Raw genomic sequence first — 24,107 nt, forward strand, 5'->3', positions numbered from 1 at the left:
TTTAAAATATAGTACATGTGTATTCTTCTTATCCCTCTATTGCTTTCTTATTGTCTTACCTATATGATCACAGATCCTTAATTGTGGAAGGCATGAGATGGTGGTAAAATAGGACCAAAAATTTTATTGCTTTTATAAGTTTCATTCCTCTATTGCTGCCCTATACTCATTCCAATTGGTAAGTGATACAGCCTGAGTAATTCTAATCCCAGAATTCAAAATGCTTCAAAATCTTAAACTATATGAGCACCAAAATTACACCAAACAGAAAATTTTACACCTGATATCATGTGACAGTGTGCAGTCATCAGAACGAAGATGACACTAAAAATATGTGTTGAGTTTGTAAGAGGTGGGATTGACTTTTGAGACAGGCTTAGAATCATGATTCTCCCTACCTCAGTTTCCCAAGGGCTATTATTACAAGCATATCCTTCAGTCCTTATTTTATATATATATCTTTATAAAATAAAATGGCATGAATTATGTAATATATATCTTATACATATTGTAAAATCTGTTGATTATATAAATATATTGTATGTATTTTATTATATAATATATATTCATTTATCTTTATATATATATAGCTAATGTACATCTATAAACACACTTATAAGTAACATACATATGAGTTTTGTTGTTTTTTTTTTTTTTGTCAGCATGGTGCTTGAACTCAGGCTGGGCACTGTTTGATCTCTTCTGCTCAAGGCTAGTACTGTAACACTGAGCCACAGCACCGCTTCTAGCTTTCTGGTGGTTAACTGGAGATATGAGTCTCATAGACTTTCTTGTTGGGGTTGGCTTTGAACCATGTTCCTCAGATATTAGCCTTCTGAGGATTACAGGTGTGAGCCAACAGTTCCCAGCCCCTATATGAAATTTAAAATAAGGGTTATTAAGATTCATGTAATACTTCTGGGAAAAAAAAGAAACCCCCAAAGGCCATGTAAAATTGCTTGTTAATGTGCATGTATGAGGAAGCACATACATAAATGCTGCATTTCTGAGGAAGAGGTCCTTGGGTTTACTTTTTTCTCATCATTTATTTTCAGCTGCTTAGAAGAGTGAGTAAGCCTCCAAAAATAGCAGACATTTTCACAGGTATCACATGCAATGTTTTTCAAGTGATTTGAATGTATGAAGTGACTGATTAATAAGCATATCAGATGTCAGTTTTCCACATGGATCACCAAAGAGAGATGACAACGTATTCGATTATCCCAGTACTTTCAAAATAGTGACTAAACTGAGCTGGGCTCTGGTGGCTCACCCCCGTAATCCTAGCTGCTCAGGAGGCTGAGATTGTAAGGATCATGATTCATACCCAGCTAGGGCAGGAAAGTCCATGAGACTCAAGTCCAATTAACTACCAAAAAAGCAGAAGTGGAGCTGTACCTTAAGTGTTAGAGCACCAGCCTTGAACAAAAAAAATCAGAGACAGTACCAAGGCCCTGAGTTCAAGCCCCACAACTGACAAAAACAAATAGTGGTTAAACCAAAGTTTTCCTTAACAGATAGACAATGACTAACAAAAAGTTGCATGCTTCTATGAGACAGTTATAAACAAATGCAGAAGAAATGTATTGATTACTAAACTATTCAATAGGATAGATACTCTAGAAAATACTGAAGGAAAGCTATAAAAAATGAAATCCAAAACAGAGTAGATAATAGGAATTCATTAGTTCATATTGCAAAGCCATAATAGGAAGTTGAGCCAATTAATTTGGACAAAAAAGTAGGTACTTTGAAGAGAAGTTACATCTGTTAGCTCCACATGAAATTCTAGAACCTTAGCTTTTTAAGACACCTGCCTTTTAGCAGTATTCACTCATTCCCAGCAGCAGTGTGTCAAGATAAAAAATTGTTGTTACTTTGTTGTGTACATCCTTTTATAATATATGAGGGTGGATGATGGCAACTGAAAGACAATACTTGTCCTAAGTCAAGCTGTTTTTAAGCTATTTTCACTGTCCACAAAGTTCTTTTTGATAAAAATTAAAATAAAATAAAACCTTTGAGCCTTGGAGCTTTCTTGAGAAAAGGTTGTGATATATTGTTAGAAAGAACATAGTTGGTAATTCAAGCGTATTAGTCATCATAAAACGGAATATCTGCCAACTATATGAAGAAATTCTGTTTTCATCTTTAGAAGGAAGTGGGTGATGGTAGATTTACAGATTCGAATACTAGAGAATAGAAGTTAGACATTTTGATAAAATACCTCAGAGAACTGTTCAATGGGTTGGATACATATATTAAGAGGCTAGGCCCTAGAGACTCTTGCCTGTAATCCTAGCTATGTAGGAGATTAACATCTGAGGAATGAGTTTGAAGCAAACATAGGCCAGAAAGTCCCTGAAACTCTTATCTCCAGTTAAGTGCCAAAAAGCTGTAAGTAGAGGTGTGGCTCAAGTGGTAGAGTGCTAGCCTTGAGCAACAAAGCTTAGGAACAGCTCCCAGGCCCTGAGTTTAAACCCCAGGACCAGCACCAAGAGAAAAAAAATAAGTAAATAGAGATAAGTGTGTTTAATTATATTAGTAGTACAAAGTAAACACTATTTAGTGACATATAATTTTGAAAGTGTAATGAGAATAACTCATCAAAGTGGTATCACAAAGACATAGCTAAAGTTTCAAATTTATGAGTCCTACTCAGTAATGACATACTTGCTGAATTTGTCAGACACTGGTGGGTCAGGCCTACCTATAATCCTAGCTACTAGAAAGTTGAGATATGAGAATCAAGGTTTGAAGCCAGTCTGGAGAAACAGTTCTTTGAGACTCTTATGTCTAATTAACCAGCAGAAAGGAACTGGAGGCGTGTCTCAAGTGGCAGAGTGCCAGTTGTAGCAAAAAAGCTTAGGAAGAGTGAAGGTCCATAGTTCCAAGACCTAGTACTGGCAATAGCAACAGTCAGACAGACAGCATGAGGGAGGGAGCAATGGAAGGAGGGAGGGAGGAAAGAAGGAAAAGAAAGCTGAATAAAGAAACCAAATTGTGCTAAGGGTGATATTCACCTTTATGAATTATGAACTATAGATAGTAGGAATCTTGCTAGACAACATTAGTAGTGATTGTAGATACTGTGCCAAAGGTTGATACCTGAAGTGACTTAAGACAACCAGCCTGTGTTAAGCCAGAAAATTCATACCTGAGATTGCTCTTAGATCAACCACCCAGCTACTCTCACTTTTTACCAGCTGGTTAAAAATTTGAGTGTCCTTATACTTTCTCATGTTTGATATTTTCTAGAATGACTCATAGAACTCAGGAAAGTATTAAATTTAGGATTATAGTTTTATTACAGCAAATTAGAACCACTCCAAAGAAAAGACATATAGTACAAGATCTGAAAAGGTCCTAAATGCAAAATTTCCCTTTCTTCCTTATCTTTCTCACACGTCAGTAGATGACAGTGTACAAAATAAGGCCTGTCAGGAAACCTCAGTCAGCTCTAGTGTGCAGAATTTTTGTTGGATTTCTTTAACAAGCATGATTAATTGGGTTATTAGCTTCACAGTTACATTCAGTGTCAAATCACAATTCTGTTTCCAAAAGTCTGATTATTAGGACTCAAAGCCCAATCTTCTAATTATATGATTAGTTTTTCTATGTGTCTATCCGGCATCATCTCCTTAATGAGGAGGTGGAGGCCTACCATGAGTCACCTCACTAGAATAATTTGGGGAGGGGCACTGGGGATTGAACTCTGAGCCTGTCACTTGCTAGGCACTTTACCACTAGAAGCTATGCTTCTACTTTTCTTGTATTGGTTGACTTCAAGGTACAATCTGGCTCTGTGCCCAAGCAGGCCTGGACTACAATACTACTACTTAGGCTCCACTACATGTCTGGACAAATTGGTTAATACTTGTCTTCTCCACCAGAGGATAACAGGTATGCACTACTTTGCCCAACCATTGTACTTCCCCTGTAGCTGGGTTAAACAGGCCTGTACCACCACAGCCAATTATTGTTTGATAAGGACTCAGTCTCTCTTTCTTGTTTATTCTCATTCTCTTACTCTTTCTTCATTTCCTCACTTGTTCCCACTTCAGATTCTCCTTCTTATTCTATTTTATTCCTAACATTCAGAGTCCTTCTTCCTCTTTTCTATCTTCTTTGGCCTATTAAGTCTTAACCATACAAAAGTCCCTTTTCTTTGATCTCCTGATGTCCTTGCTGTCAAATATAGTTGCCATTTTTGGTCTTCCCACTCCTGAGCTCATTAGTTAAGTTTTCAGCAGCATTACCTACACATTCTATCCCAAGTTTACTTCCTTAGTAAATTCTACAAGTAACTTCATCTATATTGATAATTAAGAACTGCAGTGTATACAGTGATTTTCCCCAAATAAGTCATTTCGACTCTGACTGGTCTCCTAAGCTCCTGTTATATTTCTCATGGACTTTCCTGCCCAGTCTAGCTTTGGACCAAGATCCTCATGTTTTAGCTTCCTGACTAGCTAGGATTGCAGCTGTGAGCCTGGTGTTGGAGAATGTTCTTTCTTTCTTTTTTTTAATTTGAAAATGCTAAAAAAAAAAAAAAAAAGGTTTTTCTAAATGCAGAGGGGTTACAGTTATAGGGTACTCTTTGAGACAGGGTCTGGCTATGAGGCTGGCCTCAAAATTGCAGTCTTTAGGTGTTGGTGTCTCATACCATCCTAGCTACTCAGGAAGCTGAGATCTGAGGATTGAGGTTTGAAGACATCTGGGCAGAAAAGTGTGAGACTTTTGTCTCCAATTAACCTCCTAAAAGTCATGGCCTAAAAGCTGTGGCTCAAAATGGTAGAGCACTCGCCTTGAACACAAAACCTTAGAGACAATGCCCAGGTCCTGAGTTTCAAGCCCTACAACTGATCGAAAAATGCAGTCTTCTTGCCTCTACCTTCTGAGGGCTGGTATTATAGGCATGAACCCACCACACATAGATTTTAGGACATTTTTAATGAAAATATCAAGTGTGCTAGGCACTGGTGACTACCTGTAATCCTAGCTATTCAGGAGGCTGAGATCTGAGGGTCACAGTTTGAAGCCAGCCTGGCCCATGAAATACTTATCTCAATAAACTATTCAGAAAAAAGCCAGAAGTGGCTGGGTGCTGGTGGCCCACGCCTGTAATCCTAGCTACCCAGGAGGCTGAGATCTGAGGATTGTGGTTCAAAGCTAGTCCTGGCAAGAAACTTATCTCCAATAAGCCACCAGAAAACCCAAAGTGGTGCTGTAGCTAAGTGGTAGAGGGCTAGCCTTGAGCTGAAGAACTGAGGGACAGTGCTCAGGCCCAGAGTTCATGCCCCACGACCGACCAAAAAAAAAAAAAAAAAGCCAGAAGTGGCACTCTGGCTCAAATGGTAGAGTGCTAGCTAGCCTTGAGCAAAAACAAGCTCAGGCCCTGAGTGCAAGCTCCGAATACTTTTCCCTTTACTCTCTAGGTGTACTTACTAACATAAAGTGTCCTTATTATCTATGGGCCTTAGTAAACCTGCTTGTGGTTTTAAAAAGTTACATGACCATGGTAAAGATCATTTTGTTGGACTGGGAAGGTGGCTCAGTGGTAGAGCGCTTGCCTTGCATGCATGAGGCCCTGGGTTCGATTCCTCAGCACCACATAAGCAGAAAAAGCTGGAAGTGGCGCTGTGGCTCAAGTGGTAGAGCGCTAGCCTTGAGCTGAAGAGCTGAGGGACAGCGCCCAGGCCCAGAGATCAGGCCCCATGACCGGCAAAAAAAAAAAAAAGATCATTTTGTTTTGCTAAACATTCTGACATTCTTTTTGGGACTTAAGGTGCTATATCTATCTTTAGTTCACTTATTTTAATTATTTTATAGTGTTGTATGAATTATTTTATATTATTGTGTATGACTGTCACATTATTTTCAAATGTCTTTTCCTCTAAAACAAATCAGTGAATCATTTTATACATATCTTGTATGCATGTATGATTCTCCTTAGAATGTAGAATGTTGTTTCATTTGACATTTGAGTTGTAAAATTGTAGAATATGAGAAACTTCGTTTGCTATCACATGGTGTTTGCTAAAGTGGATTTATAACGTATAAGAGTTTCTAGTCCAGCTGGGCGCCGGTGGTTCACTCCTGTAATCCTAGCTACTCAAGAAGCTGAGATCTGAGGATCACATTCAAAACCACCCCAGACAGGAAAATCCATGAGACTCTTATATCCAATAAACCACCAGAAAACCGGAAGTGGCGAAGTGGCACACGTAACTCAAATGCTAGAGCACTTGCCTTAAGCTAAAGAGCTGAAAGACAACACCCAGGCCAAGAGTTCAAGCCCCATGACCTACCCCAAAAAAAAAAGTTTCTAGTTCCTCTGTTTTTATCAACTCTAGATTAGCAAGTTTTTGTCTTCACCCTAGTTCATATACTGTTTCACATTTCCTTTTCTGTTTTCTTCATTCAAAATAATAGCACATTCATATAACACCTTACTTTTCCATAAAACTTTTATCTCATAAAACTCCAATATCAAATTATTCCCTCCTATTCTTCAGCTATCAAAAGTTGTCTTTCTTTTATAAAAACTTATAAATTATATAATCACTTTAACTTTTAATATAACTATAATATTTGCTGTTTTATTTTATTTATTTTATTTTTTATTTTTTTGTCGGTCGTGGGGTCTAAATTCTGGGCCTGGGCGCTGTCCCTCAGCTCTTCAGCTCAAGGCTAGCACTCTACCACTTGAGCCACAGCGTCACTCCTGGCTTTTTCTGCTTATGTGATGCTGAGGAATCAAACCCAGGGCCTCATGCATGCAAGGCAAGCACCACTGAGCCACCTTTCCAGCCCCTTATTTGGTGTTTTAAACACCAAATTCTAAGTGTTGCAGTAGTGACAAGATATACCTTGGGTATTTTGTGGCTTCCTGTCCGTGACTTTAACATGCTTATAAAATCTTTGGTAATCCAAAGAATGGAGGCTTCATACCAGATAAAAGGGATGCCTGAGTAAGCCCTCTCTTCTGCCATACATAAGCATATGCCCCACATTCGTTATGATGCTTATTCTCCTCTCCTGGGTTTATGCCTTAGACACAGTGGTGGACCTATGTAAGCCTCCTCACTATCCTGCTTAGTGTAAGTCCAGTGGCTATTCTTGGGAAAGGATATGGTGGGTGGTTTACATTTAATCAGCCACTCCTCACAGCAAACTATAAACCAGATATTTTCTTTCCCAATTCACAGGTCAGAAAACAGAGGCGTAAAGATTAAGTAATTTGTTGAGGGTATGATACGATGGACACAGCTGGTTTAGTCATTTCTTCTTTTTGTTGTTTTGGTTTTTTTTTTTTTTCTTTTATGGTGGTCCAGAGTTCAAATTCAGGGCCTGGACACTATTCCTGAGCTTTTCTGCTCAAGGCACTTGAGCCAAAGTATTTTGGTTCAAGTACTTTTAGCTTTTTGGTGGTTAATTAATGGTAAGAATCTCACTGACTTTTCTGCATGGCCTGGCTTGGAACTAGGATCCTTAGATCTCAGCCTGCTGAATAGATAGGATTACAGGCAAGAGCCACAGACACACAGCTAACCTCATTTCTAATAAGAGCTTAATTACTTACTCATTTCTAGAGAGCTTACTTGCTCTCTATTATGCATTGCCTCCTTCCTAGATACTCTCCTTAGTCACTTTGATTCTAAATCATGGGTACATTTAGATTCCAAATTTAAAAATTCCTGGTTAAAACAGTCCTTTTATGGATGGGGCTGGGAGGGAGCCCCCATGGAAAGTATTTGGCTCCTTAGTGAGTGCTGCCACCTTGTGTCTACAGTTTTATAAGGAAAAAAGTTAAAATTGAGAATAATTGTGTTGAAAGCTACTTAATTTTTGCTTGGTTTTAGTGGAACTTACTTATTTAAAAATCATTTGACTTAGTGGATAATGAAGTTTATTCAGAACAAGATGAAAAAAAAACCTTTGACGTTTGTGATACTTCTGTACTATTATCCTTTAGTCAAAAATATGGAAGCTAAGATGTGAAAGCGAATGTGAAGTTATATCATACCATATTTCAAAATAGTTTTTGAACAGTGAACATAAAATATGAGTAATTCTATGATGTATGAATAGCTTCTTTAGTATTAAACACCTTGACGTGTAGACCTCATTATGCTTAATTGTTTAACCTTATGTGTATTTTTCTACTTATTGAAAAGAGAAGTATCAAAGGAAGCCACATGATCTTCTTAGAATTATTTACTTGTTAGGATGCTTTCATTTATACCAAATAAGTATAAAATGAAGCTGGTTTTTAAAATAAAATATGGAGCCAAGCACCATGGCTTATACCTATAATTCTAGCTACTCAGGATGCTGAGATGTGAGGATAGTTGTTCAAAGCCAACTCAGGCAGGTAAGTACATGAGACTCTTATCTTCAGTTAAACGGCAGAAAGCCGTGGATCAAGTGGTAGTGTACTAGCCTTAAGCGGAGAAAGCTAGTGAATAGCCAGGTTCTGAGTTCAAACTCTAATATTGGCACAAAAAACAGTGCTTGTGTGTGTGTGTGTATGTGAGAGGGAGCTTTTTAAAATGTCATTAAAATTTTTCCAACCTTTGTAGACAGTTTATTATAGCAAGCAGTGTGAGTTTCTTTGAAATTGTTTAATGACTTATTATATAGTCTTTTGTTATTTTCTAACCTTTTTTGGGGGGTGGCGGGGTGTCGATCGTGGAGCCTGAACTCTGGGCCTGGGCGCTGTTCCTCAGCTCTTCAGCTCAAGGCTAGGGTTCTACCACTTGAGCCACAGCACCACTTCCAGTTTTCTGAGTGGTTTATTGGAGATTAGGAGTCTCATGGACTTTCTGCCTGGGCTGGCTTTGAACCGTGATCTTCAGATCTCAGCCTCCAGAGCAGCTAGGTTACAGGCGCCCAGGTATTTTCTACTTTTTTTTTACTGGAGAGTATGATTAATCATGTAATCTTAATTTTTTGTCTTTTAAATTTAATTTTTGTGTAGTGTACAAAAGGGTTTCAGTTCAACGTTTGATCAGTGTCACCTTTTCTGTCATTCTTCCCTCATTGATCTCAATTTCACCCATTTTAGGCTACCTGAAAGATGGACAAAGGATGACCCATTGCAACAATGATACTCACAAGATACTATGTCAGAAATGAACTTTACAGCTTGGGGTGGGGAGATGGTAGGAGAACAACAAAGGGGTAACAGTGTTCGACAAGAAATATACTCATTACCTTACTCATGAAACTGTAACCCCTGTGTACAGCATCTTTACAATAAAATAAAATTTAAAAAAGAAAAAAAAACTATAGAAATCATACTTCTCAGAATTAAAGTTCTCTTGGTTGTGATCTTGGGTAGGCTTTTTTTTTTTTTTCTTTAAAAAGGAGCTGATATCTCCCTTACAACACTGGCCTCCTTGCAGACTTTCATATTAGTTTACTTCCTCTCCTTGGTCTTTTGCCTTTACTGATAACTCTTTAGGCCTTAGTGGCTTATTTAGGTTCATGTAACTAACACATGTCAGAATTAAATGCAAGTGTTCTGACTCTTGTTTAGGACAGGAAAATAATAATACTACCAACAGTACTGTGAAGTATTCTATTCCCCTTGCCTGTTCTGTGCAAATGTCTTTTGTTTTTATTTTAGGCCACTGGAAGATATGATATATTTGATCCAAGACAGTCCATTTCAGCCCAGGAATCTACAGTGGTGACAAGGACATGGGACTCCTCCTGCCAGATTTCACATGGTTCAATACAATTGACATCCTGGCTGACAGCTGTGAAAAGGAACCTTGGATTATTTTATTTTACTTTTGTGGAACACCACAATACCAAATCCATAAGACACATCAGGTAATACTCATTGCTATCTTGAAGAACACATTTCTTGTTTTGGAAACTCTACCCTCTTCTTCTTTACAACCTTGTTGATATTAGAATGAACCAATCAACTTTTGGTATAAGATATAGTTGTTTTTTCTTTTTTATTTAAGACTGGATCCTACTGAGTTCCTCAAGCTGATCCTACCCTCTCATTTTCACAAGTGCTGGAAATATAGCCCAGCATAAGGAAGACTTCATTGTGTTTTTGTTTTATCTCAAATCGTCTACCTGTGATTTCTAGATTTGTGATTTATGTTTGTATGGTACTTGAGTTTGAACTCAGAGCCTTGTGCTAACTCTGCTCACTCATTAGATTGGCACTCTACAACTTAAACTACCCCTCTAACCTGAAGAATCTATTTTCTTTTTTTTTTCTTTTTTTTTTTTTTAAATTTTATTTAGAATCTATTTTCTTTAACTTTCTTTCTTTCTTGTCAGTCATGGGGCTTGAACTGTGACCCTCAGATCTCAGCCTCCTGAGTAGCTAGGGTTACAGGCGTGAGCCACTAGCACCCAGTTTCTGGGTTTTTCTTTTCTTTTCTTTTTAATTTTCAGAAATACTTATAAATTCCTACAGTATATTTACTTCATTGTAAAACATACTCCTTTTTTGTGGACCTGAGAGTTTAACTTTAGGCTTGTGATTGCTATGTAGACTTTCTACTCCTTGAGCCATACTTCCAGTCATTTTTTTCCCCTTGGTTTTCCTTTTTTTTTTAATGGGGGGGTTGGTCATGGGGCTTGAACTCTGGGCCTGGGCGCTGTCCCTCAGCTCTTCAGTTCAAGGCTAGCACTATACTACTTGAGCCATAGTGCCACTTCTGGTTTTCTGGGTGGTTTATTGGATATAAGAGTCTCACGATCTTTCCTGGCTAGGTTGGCTTTGAATGGTGACCCTCAGATCTCAGCCTCCTGAGTAGCTAGGATTACAGGCATGAGCCACTGGCACCCAGCTTTCCTTCGTTTTTCAAATAGAGTCTTAGATGTATGCCCAGACAAACCTGGACTGTTACCTACTTACCTCTGCTTCCCACTTAAAAAGGCTGACAGTTTTGTACCACCTTGTCCAGCTATTGATTGAAATGGAATCTTACGTATAAGTTGGCCTCAAACCTTGTTTTTCCCATCTCTACTTTTTTTTTTTTGGGGGGGGGGGGGTCCGGTCGTGGGGCCTGAACTCTGGGCCTGGGTGCTGTCCCTCAGCTCTTCAGCTCAAGGCTAGCGCTCTACCACTTGAGCCACAGTGCCACTTCCGGCTTTTTTCATTTTGCTTATGTGGTGCTGAGGAATCAAACCCAGGGCCTCAGGCATGCAAGGCAAGTACTCTACCACTGAGCCCTCTTCCTAGCCCCTTTTTTTTTTGGCCGGTCGTGGGGCCTAAACTTTGGGCCTGGGCACTGTCCCTCAGCTCTTCAGCTCAAGGCTAGCGCTCTACCACTTGAGCCACAGTGCCACTTCCGGCTTTTTTCATTTTGCTTGTGTGGTGCTGAGGAATGGAACCCAGGGCCTCATGCATGCAAGGCAAGCGCTCTACCACTGAGCCACCTTCCCAGCCCCCCATCTCTACTTTTTTGTAAAAAAAAAAAAAAAAAATTACTATAAAGGTGACAGAGGGATTATAGTTATATAAGTCAGGTAAAAAATACATTTTTTTTGAGGAGGGGTCGTGGGGCCTGAACTCTGGGCCTGAGCACTGTCCCTCAGCTCTTCAGCTCAAGGCTAGCGCTCTACCACTTGAGCCACAGTGCCACTTCCGGCTTATTTTCTTTTTGCTTATGTGGTGCTGGGGAATCAAACCCAGGACTTCATGCAGGCAAGGCAAGCCAGTCTGGGAAGAAAAGTCCATAAGTTTCTTTACATCCAGCAAAAAACAAAAGTGGTGGTGTAACTCAAGTGGCAGAGTACCAGACTTGAGCAAAATATCCAAGTGATAGTGTGAGACCCTTAGTTAAGCCCCAGTACTGACATTTAGAAAAAGAAAAATTACAGAGGAGTTGAAAAATTTTTACTATGAACACTAACATAATCACCCTGAGATCCTTTTGTTACTTACCTACTTTTACCTATTTACATCTGTTTTTCTATGTGCCCACTGATTTTTTTATTTTATTTTAGAATTGTTTGCATCCAATTCTTCTAGTTTTTGGAACATTTTTCACATGCCCTAAAATGACAGCTGTCTTCAGGATTAATTTCTATACATTTCAATTTGATAACTAGTTTGAAGTTACTTGTGTTTTTCTTAAATTTATTAATGACATTAAATATATTGGCATTCTGTGTCTGATCACCTGTGGGTTTCATTTTCAGAATTCAGGGATTTTAAGATACGTAGAATTATAGGAATACATATGAAAGTTGTGATAAATTTTGATTTAACTGAATAATATAGTAATTCTTTTAGAGGAAACTTGTAAAGTCATTTAAAAATACATATATTACCATCTAATCACTACCTTCTATCTTAATTAGCTCTTTCTTACTAATTTTCACAATTAACCTGTGCTTGGAAATCAGCTTATATCCTTATTGTATTATGTCTTTTTGTTGTTTTTACATAGAAACCGGAAACTAGGTGTTTTGTTTTGTTTCGTTTTTTGGATTTTTTTTGCCAGTCCTGGGCTTGAACTCAGGGCCTGAGCACTGTCTCTGAGCTTCTTTTTGCTCAAAGCTACCACTTGAGCCACAACACCACTTCTGGCTTTTTCTTTTTATGTGGTACTGAGGAATGGAACTCAGGGCTTTATGCATGCTAGGCAAGCACTCTGCCAACTAAGCCACATTCCCAGCCCTAGTTTAGTTCTTGAAAGCAAGAATCTTGCTTTTGTATATGTATATTCATCATTAATTCCTGGAATATAGAAGTCAGTATTGTATAATAATTAAATGTAAAAGAATTTAAAACCTAATTAAGATATTTTTTCTCACTAAGGCTTCAAGTTCCCTGTAGAATTCTAAAATAACCTTTGCTAATGAGGATGTCTGATACTGTTACTATAAAAGATGAAACTGAAACAATGAAGGATTTGGAGGCAGAAGTGAAAGATACCACCAGAGTTGAAAATCTTATCAAATCAGAAAACTATGGGAAGATTTTGGCAGAGAAGAATGACCGTTGTATTGACAACAATATTGATTTGCAGGTAAATAGGATTTTCTTCATGTCTACAAAATAATTAATACTACTTGATTATGCTTCTTTCCATATAAAATTCACTATAGAATTCTAAAACAGTTAAATTGATCCTTCTGAACTCTTACATTTGAGTCATCTGATTAAGCTTCTGTGTCTTTGCTATTTGATTTGGTATATTATCATTACAACATAATATGTTTTATGTGTAGCCCATGTATTTTATTTTTATCTACCTTGTGATTCTATCTTTCCCCTAACTACCAGTCCTGTGAAAGTTATGAATTTAAGTGCTCTTAGAAAAGAAAAAACTAAAGTAGTTGAATATGCAAAAACTCTATTGACAGAAACAATCCTTTGGGAATTTCTCAGTCAACCATCACTGAATAAAGCAATTAAGGGTGGTAGGAGGAAAGGACAGAGAAATGTCACTGGATGCTTCTGATACTGGTCTCATATAAAGACTGAGAACTTTATGCATATATGAAGACTAAAAACTTAGCATGAAAAGGGCTTTTACTTCCAATTGTAGATGGAAAATAAGTTGAATAATAGATTCTCTTTTATAAGGTATTTCAGTTACTTGTTGTGTAAAAATAAAATGCTAATAATTTTACAATCATTTTCTTGTTAAATATGATTTGTGAACTAGGAAACTGAGCAATGTGTGACTGAGTGCATTCTCTATTCTACAAGGCATCCAAAGTAGTCTCTTAGTGATAGTTAATTGGCTATTTAGCCCACCTAGACAGCCCAGTGCTGTGTCCCTCATGTCTGGCACATTGGTAGGATTAACTAGAATGCTGGGTTCATTCATCCTATACCTCGTACTCCCTGAGCCATGGTCTTTCTATGATGGAAGGCCTGCTGAGCCAGACTTCTTATATAGCAGCTCAAAAATCAAAGAATGTTCCAAGAGATAAGAGAGCAGAACAAAGCTTTGAACCAAGCTTGGACATCCTACAACATCTTCACTATATTTTGGTGACACATATCATCAATAAAATAGCTCAGATGAAGAATTAGATCTATCTCTCAGTAGGAAAGAATTTATAACTACTTTATACCACATTTTTTGTTGTTGATAGTAGTGGTGATGGTCATAGAGTTTGAACTCAGGGTCTTGGGCGCTGTCCCTGAGCTCTTCAGCTCAAGGCTAGTGCTCTACCACTTGAGCCACAATGCTACTTCTGGTTTTCTGGTGGTTTATTGGAGATAAGAGGCTGATTAAGTACAATCGGGTATATTTATTTAAGAAATTAGACATAAACCATTTTCCAGTCATTTTTGATTATAGTATTTTTAAAACATCAAAACTTTTGCCATTGAGTAATTGCCAAATGCCGGTATCATGATTTCATTAGAGAAAATTAGCTAAAATTCTATTGCATATGTGATTGGAATGATAGGAAGGTGGCTCAGTGATAGAGTGCTTGCCTAGCATGCATGAGGCCCTAGGTTCCATTCCTCAGCACCACATACACAGAAAAAGCTGGTAGTGGGCACTGTGGCTCAAGTGGTAGAGCGCTAGTCTTGAGCTGAAGAGCTGAGGGACAGTGCCCAGGCCAAGTTCAGGCCCTACGACCTACCAAAAAAAAAAAAAAGATTTCCTTTTTAACCTCCTTCTACATTCTTGGAGGCCATGCTTATGAACAAATGATTAATTGCATTATTTCATTTTTAGTATGTCTGTTATGTTGCCCATTGATACTTAGCATAAGAACATTCTGATGACTACGATCACATGATGGTCAGTTGTTTACACTAAAGAAATTTATTTTAACACCTATTCTGTACCAAGGAAATAGCATTGTATACAGAAGTATACAATGTTTATTTTTAACCTTATGTTCCATGTATCATGTTAGCTATAAATATTTGTATGGAAAGACAAAAGAATATATGGGAATGAATTTCATGTTTTTCTATTTCTTCAAAGTTTTTTAGAATTTATGGTAGAATATTTCCTCCACTATGAGCTTTAAAGAAATAGAGGCCCCCATCCGAGGCACATGGTAAAGAGTTTACTGCAATGGTATAACTTAAACAGGACAGGTTCAAGTAAAAAAAGTAATTTTTCCTTTTTCTTTTTTTTTTTTTTTTCATTTAGAATGATGTAAAAGCCAACTGCTTTACAACAAGTAATAGGACATTTTGTTTAGAAAATAATAATTCTAGTTAGCCCAGTATAGTAAGCTAGCAGCAGCCTTAGAGGCTAAGGGGATCACAAGTTTTAACCCAGCCTAGACTACATAGTGAGACATTAAAAACTAAAAGCAGTAATAGTCTAAATCATATGGAATTGCCTACTCTAATAGATTGCTAGACATTTGTCTTTGGTAACTTCAAGGTATTTCTCAAAGCTTATATATACACACTATATATATTGGAACAGTGCCCCTCCCACCACACACATTATTAACAACAGAATAACTAATCAAACTTGTGTTAAATTGTGTTTGTAAATTGTGTTCTGGAGGAAATGAGGGAACTGTGGGTTTTTTTGTTTAACAGATAGGCCTTACTTGTTAGAGTTGTACAAATAATTGCTGGTGTATAAGTGAATGTTTTACAAACAGAATCAGTTCAAGAAAGAGTTTTGAATCTTCCTGTTTATATAATAAAAGCTTTGATAATTAAGATGAAAATCTTACATCTGATTTCTCTGAAGTTAACTTTCATGAACTATAGAGCACCGATAATCTAATAAGGCTGCCCTCCCCCTCACCAAAAAAAAAAAAAAGCCAGCACCTGTAAGCTCACATCTGTAATCCTCGTTACTCAGGAGGCTGAGATCTGAGAATCATGGTTCAAAGCCAATCCAATCAGGAAAGTCTGTGAGACTCTTATCTCCAATAAACCAGCAGAAAACCAAAAGTGGCACAAGTGGTAGAGTGCTAGTTTTGAGCAAAAGAAACTCAGGGACAGTATCCAGGCCCTGAATTCAAGCCCCAGGACTAGGGGGAAAAAAAAAAAGTAACATACCTAGCACATAGAGCCTAATATGGAACATGTTATCAAGAATATTATCATTACACTTATTGGTAACGATTGTCAATTATATATACGCCATAGTGCAACTATGAAATCTGTCAAAGAAGAAAATAAAGACAAAGAAGAAAATAAAAAGCAAAGCTTATTTCTTGACATATACTCTACCAGATTTCAATTCAATAATACTTATATTAACCCTAATATTTAATAAACTCAATTGTTTAAATCCTTCAGTTCACTTACCATAATGCATTTTACTTTTTAAAATTACTTCTAGATTTTAAGCCAGCTCTCTTGACTCTCTTGTTGTTCGTTGTGGTAGTTGTTTTCCAATAGAAATTGACAATCTGACTTCAGTTGTTTAGACCACCTTCTGACCTAGAGCTAGACATTGAATTCATTATAATTTTCCGTAACTTCACCATTAATCTTTACTCTTGCATAGATCAGTATTCCAGTCTTCATTGTGTATTAAGAATCTTCAGTTGTTATGTTTGAACCATTACAGTGTATTTGTTCATAAAAGTTACTAATTATAAATGAAAAGCAATTTCATATCTTGAGTGATATTTTACAGTTATTTTTGTGATAAATCCTAGTATAACTCATGAAGATTACTCTGATCTTTTTTCATATTTCCTGAAATTCCACTAAGAATATTTTATGTAGCTATTTGTTTACATAGTTCCTAGGTACTTCAGTATAACTTGTATGAACTATAAATTGGGAACTTAGTAGCTAAGCCTTCTAAATTCCAATTTAATTAGCATTTCTCTGGACTAATAGAAGCTGTTAAATAAGCTGTCAAATTTTTCTGTGACAGTGAAGACCTATCACGTGAAAAGTAGGTTGTACTTATGTAAAGTCCATTTTAAAGATAATTGTATATTAAGCCAGGTACCAGTAGCTTACACTTGTAATCCTAGCTACTCAGGAGGCTGAGATCTGAGGATCCTGATCAAACCCAGCTGGAGCAAGATAGTCCATGAGACTCATGTCCAATTAACCAACAAAAAAACAGAAGTGGAGCTGTAGCTTAAAGTGCTGGAGCACCAGCCTCAAACAAAAAAGGTCATAGACAGTACCCCTGAGTTCAACCCCAGGACTGGCACCAAAAAAAAAAAAAAAATACACACACACGTTCATATGAGAGAATTTCTTTTTAAAGCCAAATCTGGCTGCAAAACTGATAACGAAAATAGGAAATAAAGGGTATTTAGTAAATAGAACTAGTTTTTCCTGCTTTTTTGTGGGTACATATGTATGTATGTATGTGCCAAATTTTCTGGTATGTTATGTAATTTCTGTTTTTTGCTATTAAAGTGAAATGATTCATTTTCTTATTGTCTTACTTCTAAAGTAATATATTTACTGTATAACAAATTATCACAAATTGAAAGGCATAGAGCAATATTTGTTTATGAATTCATAGTAGACTCAGCTGGGTTCTCTACTTAGGGTTTAGGTTAACAAAACCAAAATCAAAGATGTCAGCCAAGCTGAGCCCTTCTCTTAAAAATGCTGATAAAATCTTTTAAGGCTCATTCCAACTGTTCCCAAATGATTTGCATATGTGTTTCTGGGATTTTTGGGGGGGGGGGGGGGGAGTCCCGTCGTGGAGCCTGAACTCTGGGCCTGGGCACTATCCCTCAGCTCTTCAGCTCAAGGCTAGCACTCCACCACTTGAGCCACAGCGCCACTTCCAGCTTTTTTCTTTTTGCTTATGTGGTGCTGAGGAATTGAACCCAGGGCCTCGAGCATGCAAGGCAAGCGCTCTACCACTGAGCCACCTTCCCAGCCCCTGTGTTTCTGGGATGTCTTTCAGGCTCTTTGCCCAAAAAAAAACTACCCAACGTCCAAAGATGGCCTCTCTTACCTGCAAAGCTAATAGCATTATATTGAGACTTTTGAATCTCTGTTGACTTGTCCTATTTCCAAACAAAAAATACTCATGGTCTTAAAAGGCTTCACTTCATTTTAAATATGTGTGTTAAGATCAGCAGACTTGAGGCTTAGTTAATTCTGTAAAATTTCATCATACACAAGCTGTACCTAAATTTGTGTTGTCTTGTGGACCATCTTTGAAATGCTGTCTACCACAAGAATATGTAATCCACAACAAGCGTTTTTTGTTGTTGTGTCCTTGGTTTTATGCTTGTCCTGGGGCTTTGTGCTCAAAGCTAGTGCTATATAGCACTTGAGCCATAGCTTAACTTGTGGCATTTTAGTAGTTAATTGGATGTAATAGTCTCACAAACTTGCCTGCCTGAGTTGACTTGGAATTGGAATTTCAGATTTCAGCCTGAGTAGTTAGGATTACATACAATGTACCATCAATGCCTAGTTAAGAAAATTTTGTTTTTTTGTGGTGTTTTTGTTGGTTTTGTTGTTGTTGTTGTTATTGTTGTTGTTGTTGTTTGGGGGGGAGGTTGTCTTTTTTATCGGCCATGAGGCTTGAACTCTGGGCCTGGGCGCTGTCCCTGAGCTTTTCAGCTCAAGGCTAGCACTCTACCACTTGAGCCACAGCTCCATTTCTGGTTTTCTAGTGGTTTATTGGATTTAAGAGTCTCACAATCTTTCCTGGCTAGGCTGGCTTTGAACGGTGACCCTCAGATCTCAGCCTCCTGAGTAGCTAGGATTACAGGCGTGAGCCATTGGCGCGGGCTTTTGTGTGTTTTTTTTTAATAAGGGTAAAGTGCATTGAAGCAAGATTCTAAGGTTCTTAGGTTGTTTGCTAGTTGTGTGTACATGCATGCACTGGTCATGAGGCTTGAACTCAGGGCCTGGGCACTGCCCCTGAGCTTTTATCCTTAAGACTAGCACTATCATTTGAGCCCCAACTGTACTTCCAACTTTTTAGTCATTAGAGATAAGGAGTCTAATAGACATTCCTGCCCAACCTGGCTTTGAACCTGGGTCCTCAGATCTCATCCTCTTGAGTAGAGGTAGCCAGTTGGTTGTTTGCTATTTAATAGCTCATTCTGTCATATTCATGAGAGCGGAAATTGTCTTCAGTTCCTTAGTAACAGGCAGACTATGTGATGTACAGTAAAAATTTGGTGTCTTTTCTCATTTTTCTTCTTCATCAGAGGTTTTTATGAATTAAAACTGAGTTTATACATGTGTAAGTCTATGAATATTGCAGTATGAAGAACATGCAATATGACCTTCATTTTATAGATTTTTTAAAACATTAATATCTGATTCTTAAGCAACTTGTCTGAAATCTCTTGCTTTTTAAAGAGGCAGAAGATTGGTTTTCTGTTATTTAGTGATTTAGAGTTTATAAACTCACATTTAAGGGCTAGGAAGGTGGCTCAGTGGTAGTGCTTCTACCATGCATGAGGCCCTGGGTTTGATTCCTCAGCACCACATAAGCAGAGAAAACTGTAAGTGGTGCTGTGGCTCAAGTGGTAGAGCGCTAACCTTGAGCTAAAGAGCTGAGGGACAGTGCCCAGGCCCAGAGGTCAGACCTCATGACCAACAATAAGTAAATATATAAATAAATAAATACCTTAAAAAAATCCTACCCTTCCAGTGAATCATTTAAGAATCCTGTTCTTGAAATACAAATATTATGAATTTTTTGTATAGTTAAGGGTAAACTGAATAATAAATTACCTACTAGTCAGAAACAAAGTTAGAACTTTAAATCTAGTCCTTCTGCAAATGGATATAGCTTTGACTTTACCAGCTAATCAACTCTTAGACATTTTTAGTATATGGATTTATATCATTGATATTTAGAAATGCAAGAGAATTAAAGGGTAATTCACTAATATTTTTCTTTTCTGCTCCTTTAGTCATGTACATTTTCCTAGTTTTCACTAGTTACTGTTCTCCCACTTTTTTCCTTGTAAGTGTTCACTCTGACTGTGCAACTTCTTTTTTTTGGCCAGTCATGGGACTTGAACTCAGGGCTGGGTGCTGTCCTCAAGCCCAGTTCCACTTTTAGTTTTCTGGTAGTTAATTGGAGATTAATTGGAGAGCCTCACAGATTTTCCTGCCTGGGCTGGCTTTGAGCTGCAACCATCAGATCTCAGCCTCCTGAGTAGCTAGGATTATAGGCAAGATCCACCAGTGCCCAGCTACAACTTCTGTTTATTGATGTAATTTACAATAGGTGAAAAGTTTTCATCTAACTAAAGAAAGCAGGTGAAACAAAACAGTACCAACTTGCAGGAGCCCTCTTTTATATCACAACAAAGCACATGTGTGTGTATGTATACACATATACATCCATACCATTTTCTTCTTTCTAAGAAGCAGGAAGTTTTGCTGTTGGTTTTTTTTGTTGTTGTTGTTTTTGTTTTTTTGCTTATCCTGGGACTTAAACTCAGAACCTGGGTGCTGTCCCTGAGCCTCTTTGTGCTCAGGGCTAACACTCTTCTACTTGAGCCAGACAGCACCACTACTGGCATTTTCTGAATACTTTATTGGAAATAAGAGTCTCATAGTCTTTCCTACCCCAGCCTCCAGAGTAGCTAGGATTATAGGTGTGAGCCACAAGTGCCTGGCTCCATTTTTTTTTTTTCCATTGCTTTTATTGTCAATTTGGTGATACAAAATCAAACTCTTCAGAATGCTGTCCTTCTTATATTTGTACTCAAAATAGGAGTCATGATATATATTGTTACTATGGGCTTTTATTTCTATTGGCTTCCAAAGAAGTGGTTTTAAGGTACGTTTAGAATAGCGGCATTTTTTAAATCTTTTTTATGTTAACTATTCTAGTCTAAGGATGAGGGACTTAGAGTATATTTTGTATTTGTTACCAAACTGGCTCCCTCATATTACTGACTATAAGTGATACACCCTACACTATTTGGGACTGGATTTAGAAAAGTAGATGAGATAGAAATAGGAAGGAAGAATATTTTGTGTCACAGACACTTGATTTCACAAACTAGAGCCAATCTTAGTAGGTTCCCTGGTTATGGGACTCATTATCTTTCAGTCATGCTTAAACATTTCTATCGTAAGTCTGTCCCCTTTGTTTCCATTTCATTGATCTACCCCAGAACTAGCAAGTGGGATTTTATTACTAAAACTGGTAGAATACTTCCTACTGTGACAAAAAGGCTTAGTTGGTAGATATTTGCTAGTATTCTGACCCTGTGCATTTGAAACATTCTTTTAGTAAGATTGGAATATTTCTCAGCTCAGATATTTTAAATTGTTGAGTGATTTAGTGTGGTTCCTCCATACACTGAACACAGGCTAAAATATGATGTTAGAGAGTTAATAAATGTGTTCTATTTTGCTATTACTAATCACTTTATAAGTTCCTTAAAGTTCAGTTAACAGAAACTGTGGCCATTTGCTGACATAAAGAAAAAATGTTAACCCACAGAAGATTTTAAAGAATCTTCTGCAAGTGTCCTTTTGGGAGGAATCAATACTTACTCGAGAACTATCTCTGATTTCCTCATTTTGCATACATTGTGCAAAGCTAGTTTTTCTGTGAACAAATTTTCTGTCTCAGTATGGAATTTAATAAAAATCTTTCTTATTGTATATTCAGCGGCCACTGCAGTCATTTGGACAGACAGGAAAAAGGTCTAAGGTATAGTAAATATTTGGTGTGCTGGCATGCCAAGGGCCTTCCTTCATGCTTGATGAATCCTTGTTTTCATATGGCACTACATTCAGTTTAGTTTGTTTTTTTTTACATATTTTTGGGGGAGCAAAAAGCTTGTTTTGTTTTATTTGGGGTTTTTGTCTTGCCAAGTCGCTTTTATGCATTGCTTTTTTATCTTTGGTATTTCTGTAGAGTAAATCGCTTTCTTACCATTCTTTAGTTTTGAAGTTGGAATTATTCTCATTCTTGCTATTGTTATAATTTTCAAGACATCAACTGTTGTTTTTCCTCTTAACAAAGGACTTTAGTAGTGTTTAATGATATATTTAACTTGCACATTTCATCCAATTTTATATATGGCAAAGCTATAAGGAAATTTGCAAACACTCTTCATGAGTCTTTTGGATAGATATGCCCTAGATTTATGAAATGTAGTGTTAATTTTAAATACTTCTCTCTAGTCAAGCTCAAAATTAAAGCTAGTTCGGAGCCTTGCAGTGTGTGAAGAATCTCCACCACCTCCTGCAGCAGAGATATCACAGGAGAACCAGGTAAAAAAAAAAATCTCCCCCCAAAAAAATGTTGTTTGGAGATATGGTGGAACTGGAGATGTTCTTTCATATGGTTAAGTAAAAGTTGAGTGTGTGTTTTATTTTTATGAAGTGAAACTGGATTGGTAATACTTGGAAACAAAGATACAGATGCAAAGTTGAAAATGCTTATGAAAAAACTTTGAGATCATACAATTAACTAAAAATGTGGCCTTAAGAGAGTAATGAATTAGTATTGAAAAGTTACAGAATGTTAAAGTAATATTTCTAGATAAAATTACAATAAAATCTGCCCTTTTAGTTTTTAAATTATAGAAATTTGTCAGTACTTATTTTGACTCACTGTAATACTTCTGCTTGTGTATTATTTTACTTAATCTGAATGCATATATAGCCAGTTTTTATTTAATATGACTTTAATAGCTATCTAATACTTCTAATTCTTATCTCCTTTTATAAAATTATTGCTTGAAAGTTAAGCAGACAATCCATTTTGCTTTTTATACTCTAATGTTATGACAGATAATTTACTATTGATTTTGTTTTATGTTAAATTTGGACATGAACATAAATGATTTTTATCCCATGTAATAACTTGAGCTCTAGTGGCTTATTCTGTTTCATAAGAATGTAAGCAGTCTAAAATGCCTTTGTACACCAACAATAAGTTCCTAAAGGATCAAAGCAATGCATGTTTATTTAAGAAACTATGACTTAACTTTTTTTTTTTTTAATAATGGGACTTGAACTTAGGGCCTGGGTGCTGTTGCGAAGGTCTTTTGCTCAAGGCTAGTGTTCTACAACTTTGAGCCACAGCTTCACCTCCATGACTAATTTTTTTTTTTTTTTTGAGGGTCCGGTCATGGGGGCCTGAACTCTGGGCCTGGGCGCTGTCCCTCAGCTCTTCAGCTCAAGGCTAGCGCTCTAAAACTTGAGCCACAGCGCAACTTCTGGCTTTTTTCTTTTTGCTTATGTGGTGCTGAGGAATTGAACCCAGGGCCTCAAGCATGCAAGGCAAGCACTCTACCACTGAGCCACCTTCCCAGCCCCCCATGACTAATTTTTTTTAAGAAGAAAAATCCATTGTACATTATACATCTTTTTTTTTAAGTACCAGTTATGAATTTGACAATTCAAGGAAAAAAATGTTATGCTTTCTCATGACTTAGATGATTCCTTTCAAAGCTTACTATAGATAAAATAATTCTTACATATTTAGAGTATATCATACTTTTTAAAATAGTAGGATGCAAGAAAATGAAAGTTTTCCTTCAACTTTTTTTTCAAATGTCAAGAGTACAGAATTCAAAGTTCTTTTTTTTCTTTTCTTTTTTTTTTTTTGCCTGTCATGGGGCTTGAACTCAGGGCCTAGGCACTGTCTCTCAGCCTTTTTGGCTCAAGGCTTGTGCTCTACCACTTGCCACAGCGCCACTTCAGGCTGTTTTCTGTTTATGTGGTACTGAGGAATCAAACCTGGGGGCTTCATGCATGCTAGGCAAGCACTGTACCACTGAGCCACATTCCCAGCCCTGAATTCAAAATTCTTTAGTAATTTAAAAATCACAATAGAAGATAGCTATATTTGTTTAATTGGTAAGATATATTTTAGCAATAAAATAGGCTTTTAGCTAGAGGCAGAATTACAGTTAAAGTATTTCTACTAAGTATTGTGATCTAGAGAATACGTTCAAATATAAACTATAAGCTAAAATGTTATGACATACTCTGAAAAAAATGAAAATTTGTCTGTTTTGTTTATTTTGGGTTTTTTTTTTTTGTTTGTTTTTGTTTTTGTGGCAATCCTGGTTCTTGAATTCAGTGCCTGGGCATTGTCCCTGAGCTTTTTTTACTCAAGTCTTGTATCACTTGACCCACAGTTCTTCTGACTTTTTAGAAATTCATTGGAGCTAAGAGTCTTAAGGACTTTTCTGCTTGGACCGGCTTCAAACTGCAATCCTCAGATCTCAGCTCCTGA

The 24,107-nt window shown here is 37.1% G+C and overlaps 1 protein-coding gene across 7 annotated transcripts in view; it reads left to right on the forward strand.

Moving 5' to 3' along the window:
- The window catches only part of R3hdm1 (R3H domain containing 1), a 153,612-nt gene that overhangs the window by 46,838 nt on the left and 82,667 nt on the right, over positions 1-24,107 (forward strand). For 5 of the 7 annotated variants that reach the window (XM_042683449.1, XM_042683450.1, XM_042683454.1 and 2 more), the window contains exons 2-4: positions 9,635-9,843; positions 12,806-13,016; positions 22,043-22,132. In XM_042683449.1, the coding sequence (XP_042539383.1) occupies positions 12,846-13,016; positions 22,043-22,132 (261 nt within the window). In that variant the 5' untranslated portion in view covers positions 9,635-9,843; positions 12,806-12,845. The remainder of the gene's footprint in view (positions 1-9,634; positions 9,844-12,805; positions 13,017-22,042; positions 22,133-24,107) is intronic. The other 2 variants (XM_042683451.1, XM_042683456.1) reach the window with 1 other exon arrangement.

The sequence above is a fragment of the Dipodomys spectabilis genome, unplaced genomic scaffold, assembly GCF_019054845.1.
Source record: "Dipodomys spectabilis isolate Male_0828 unplaced genomic scaffold, ASM1905484v1 ptg000081l, whole genome shotgun sequence".
NCBI lineage: Eukaryota > Metazoa > Chordata > Mammalia > Rodentia > Heteromyidae > Dipodomys > Dipodomys spectabilis.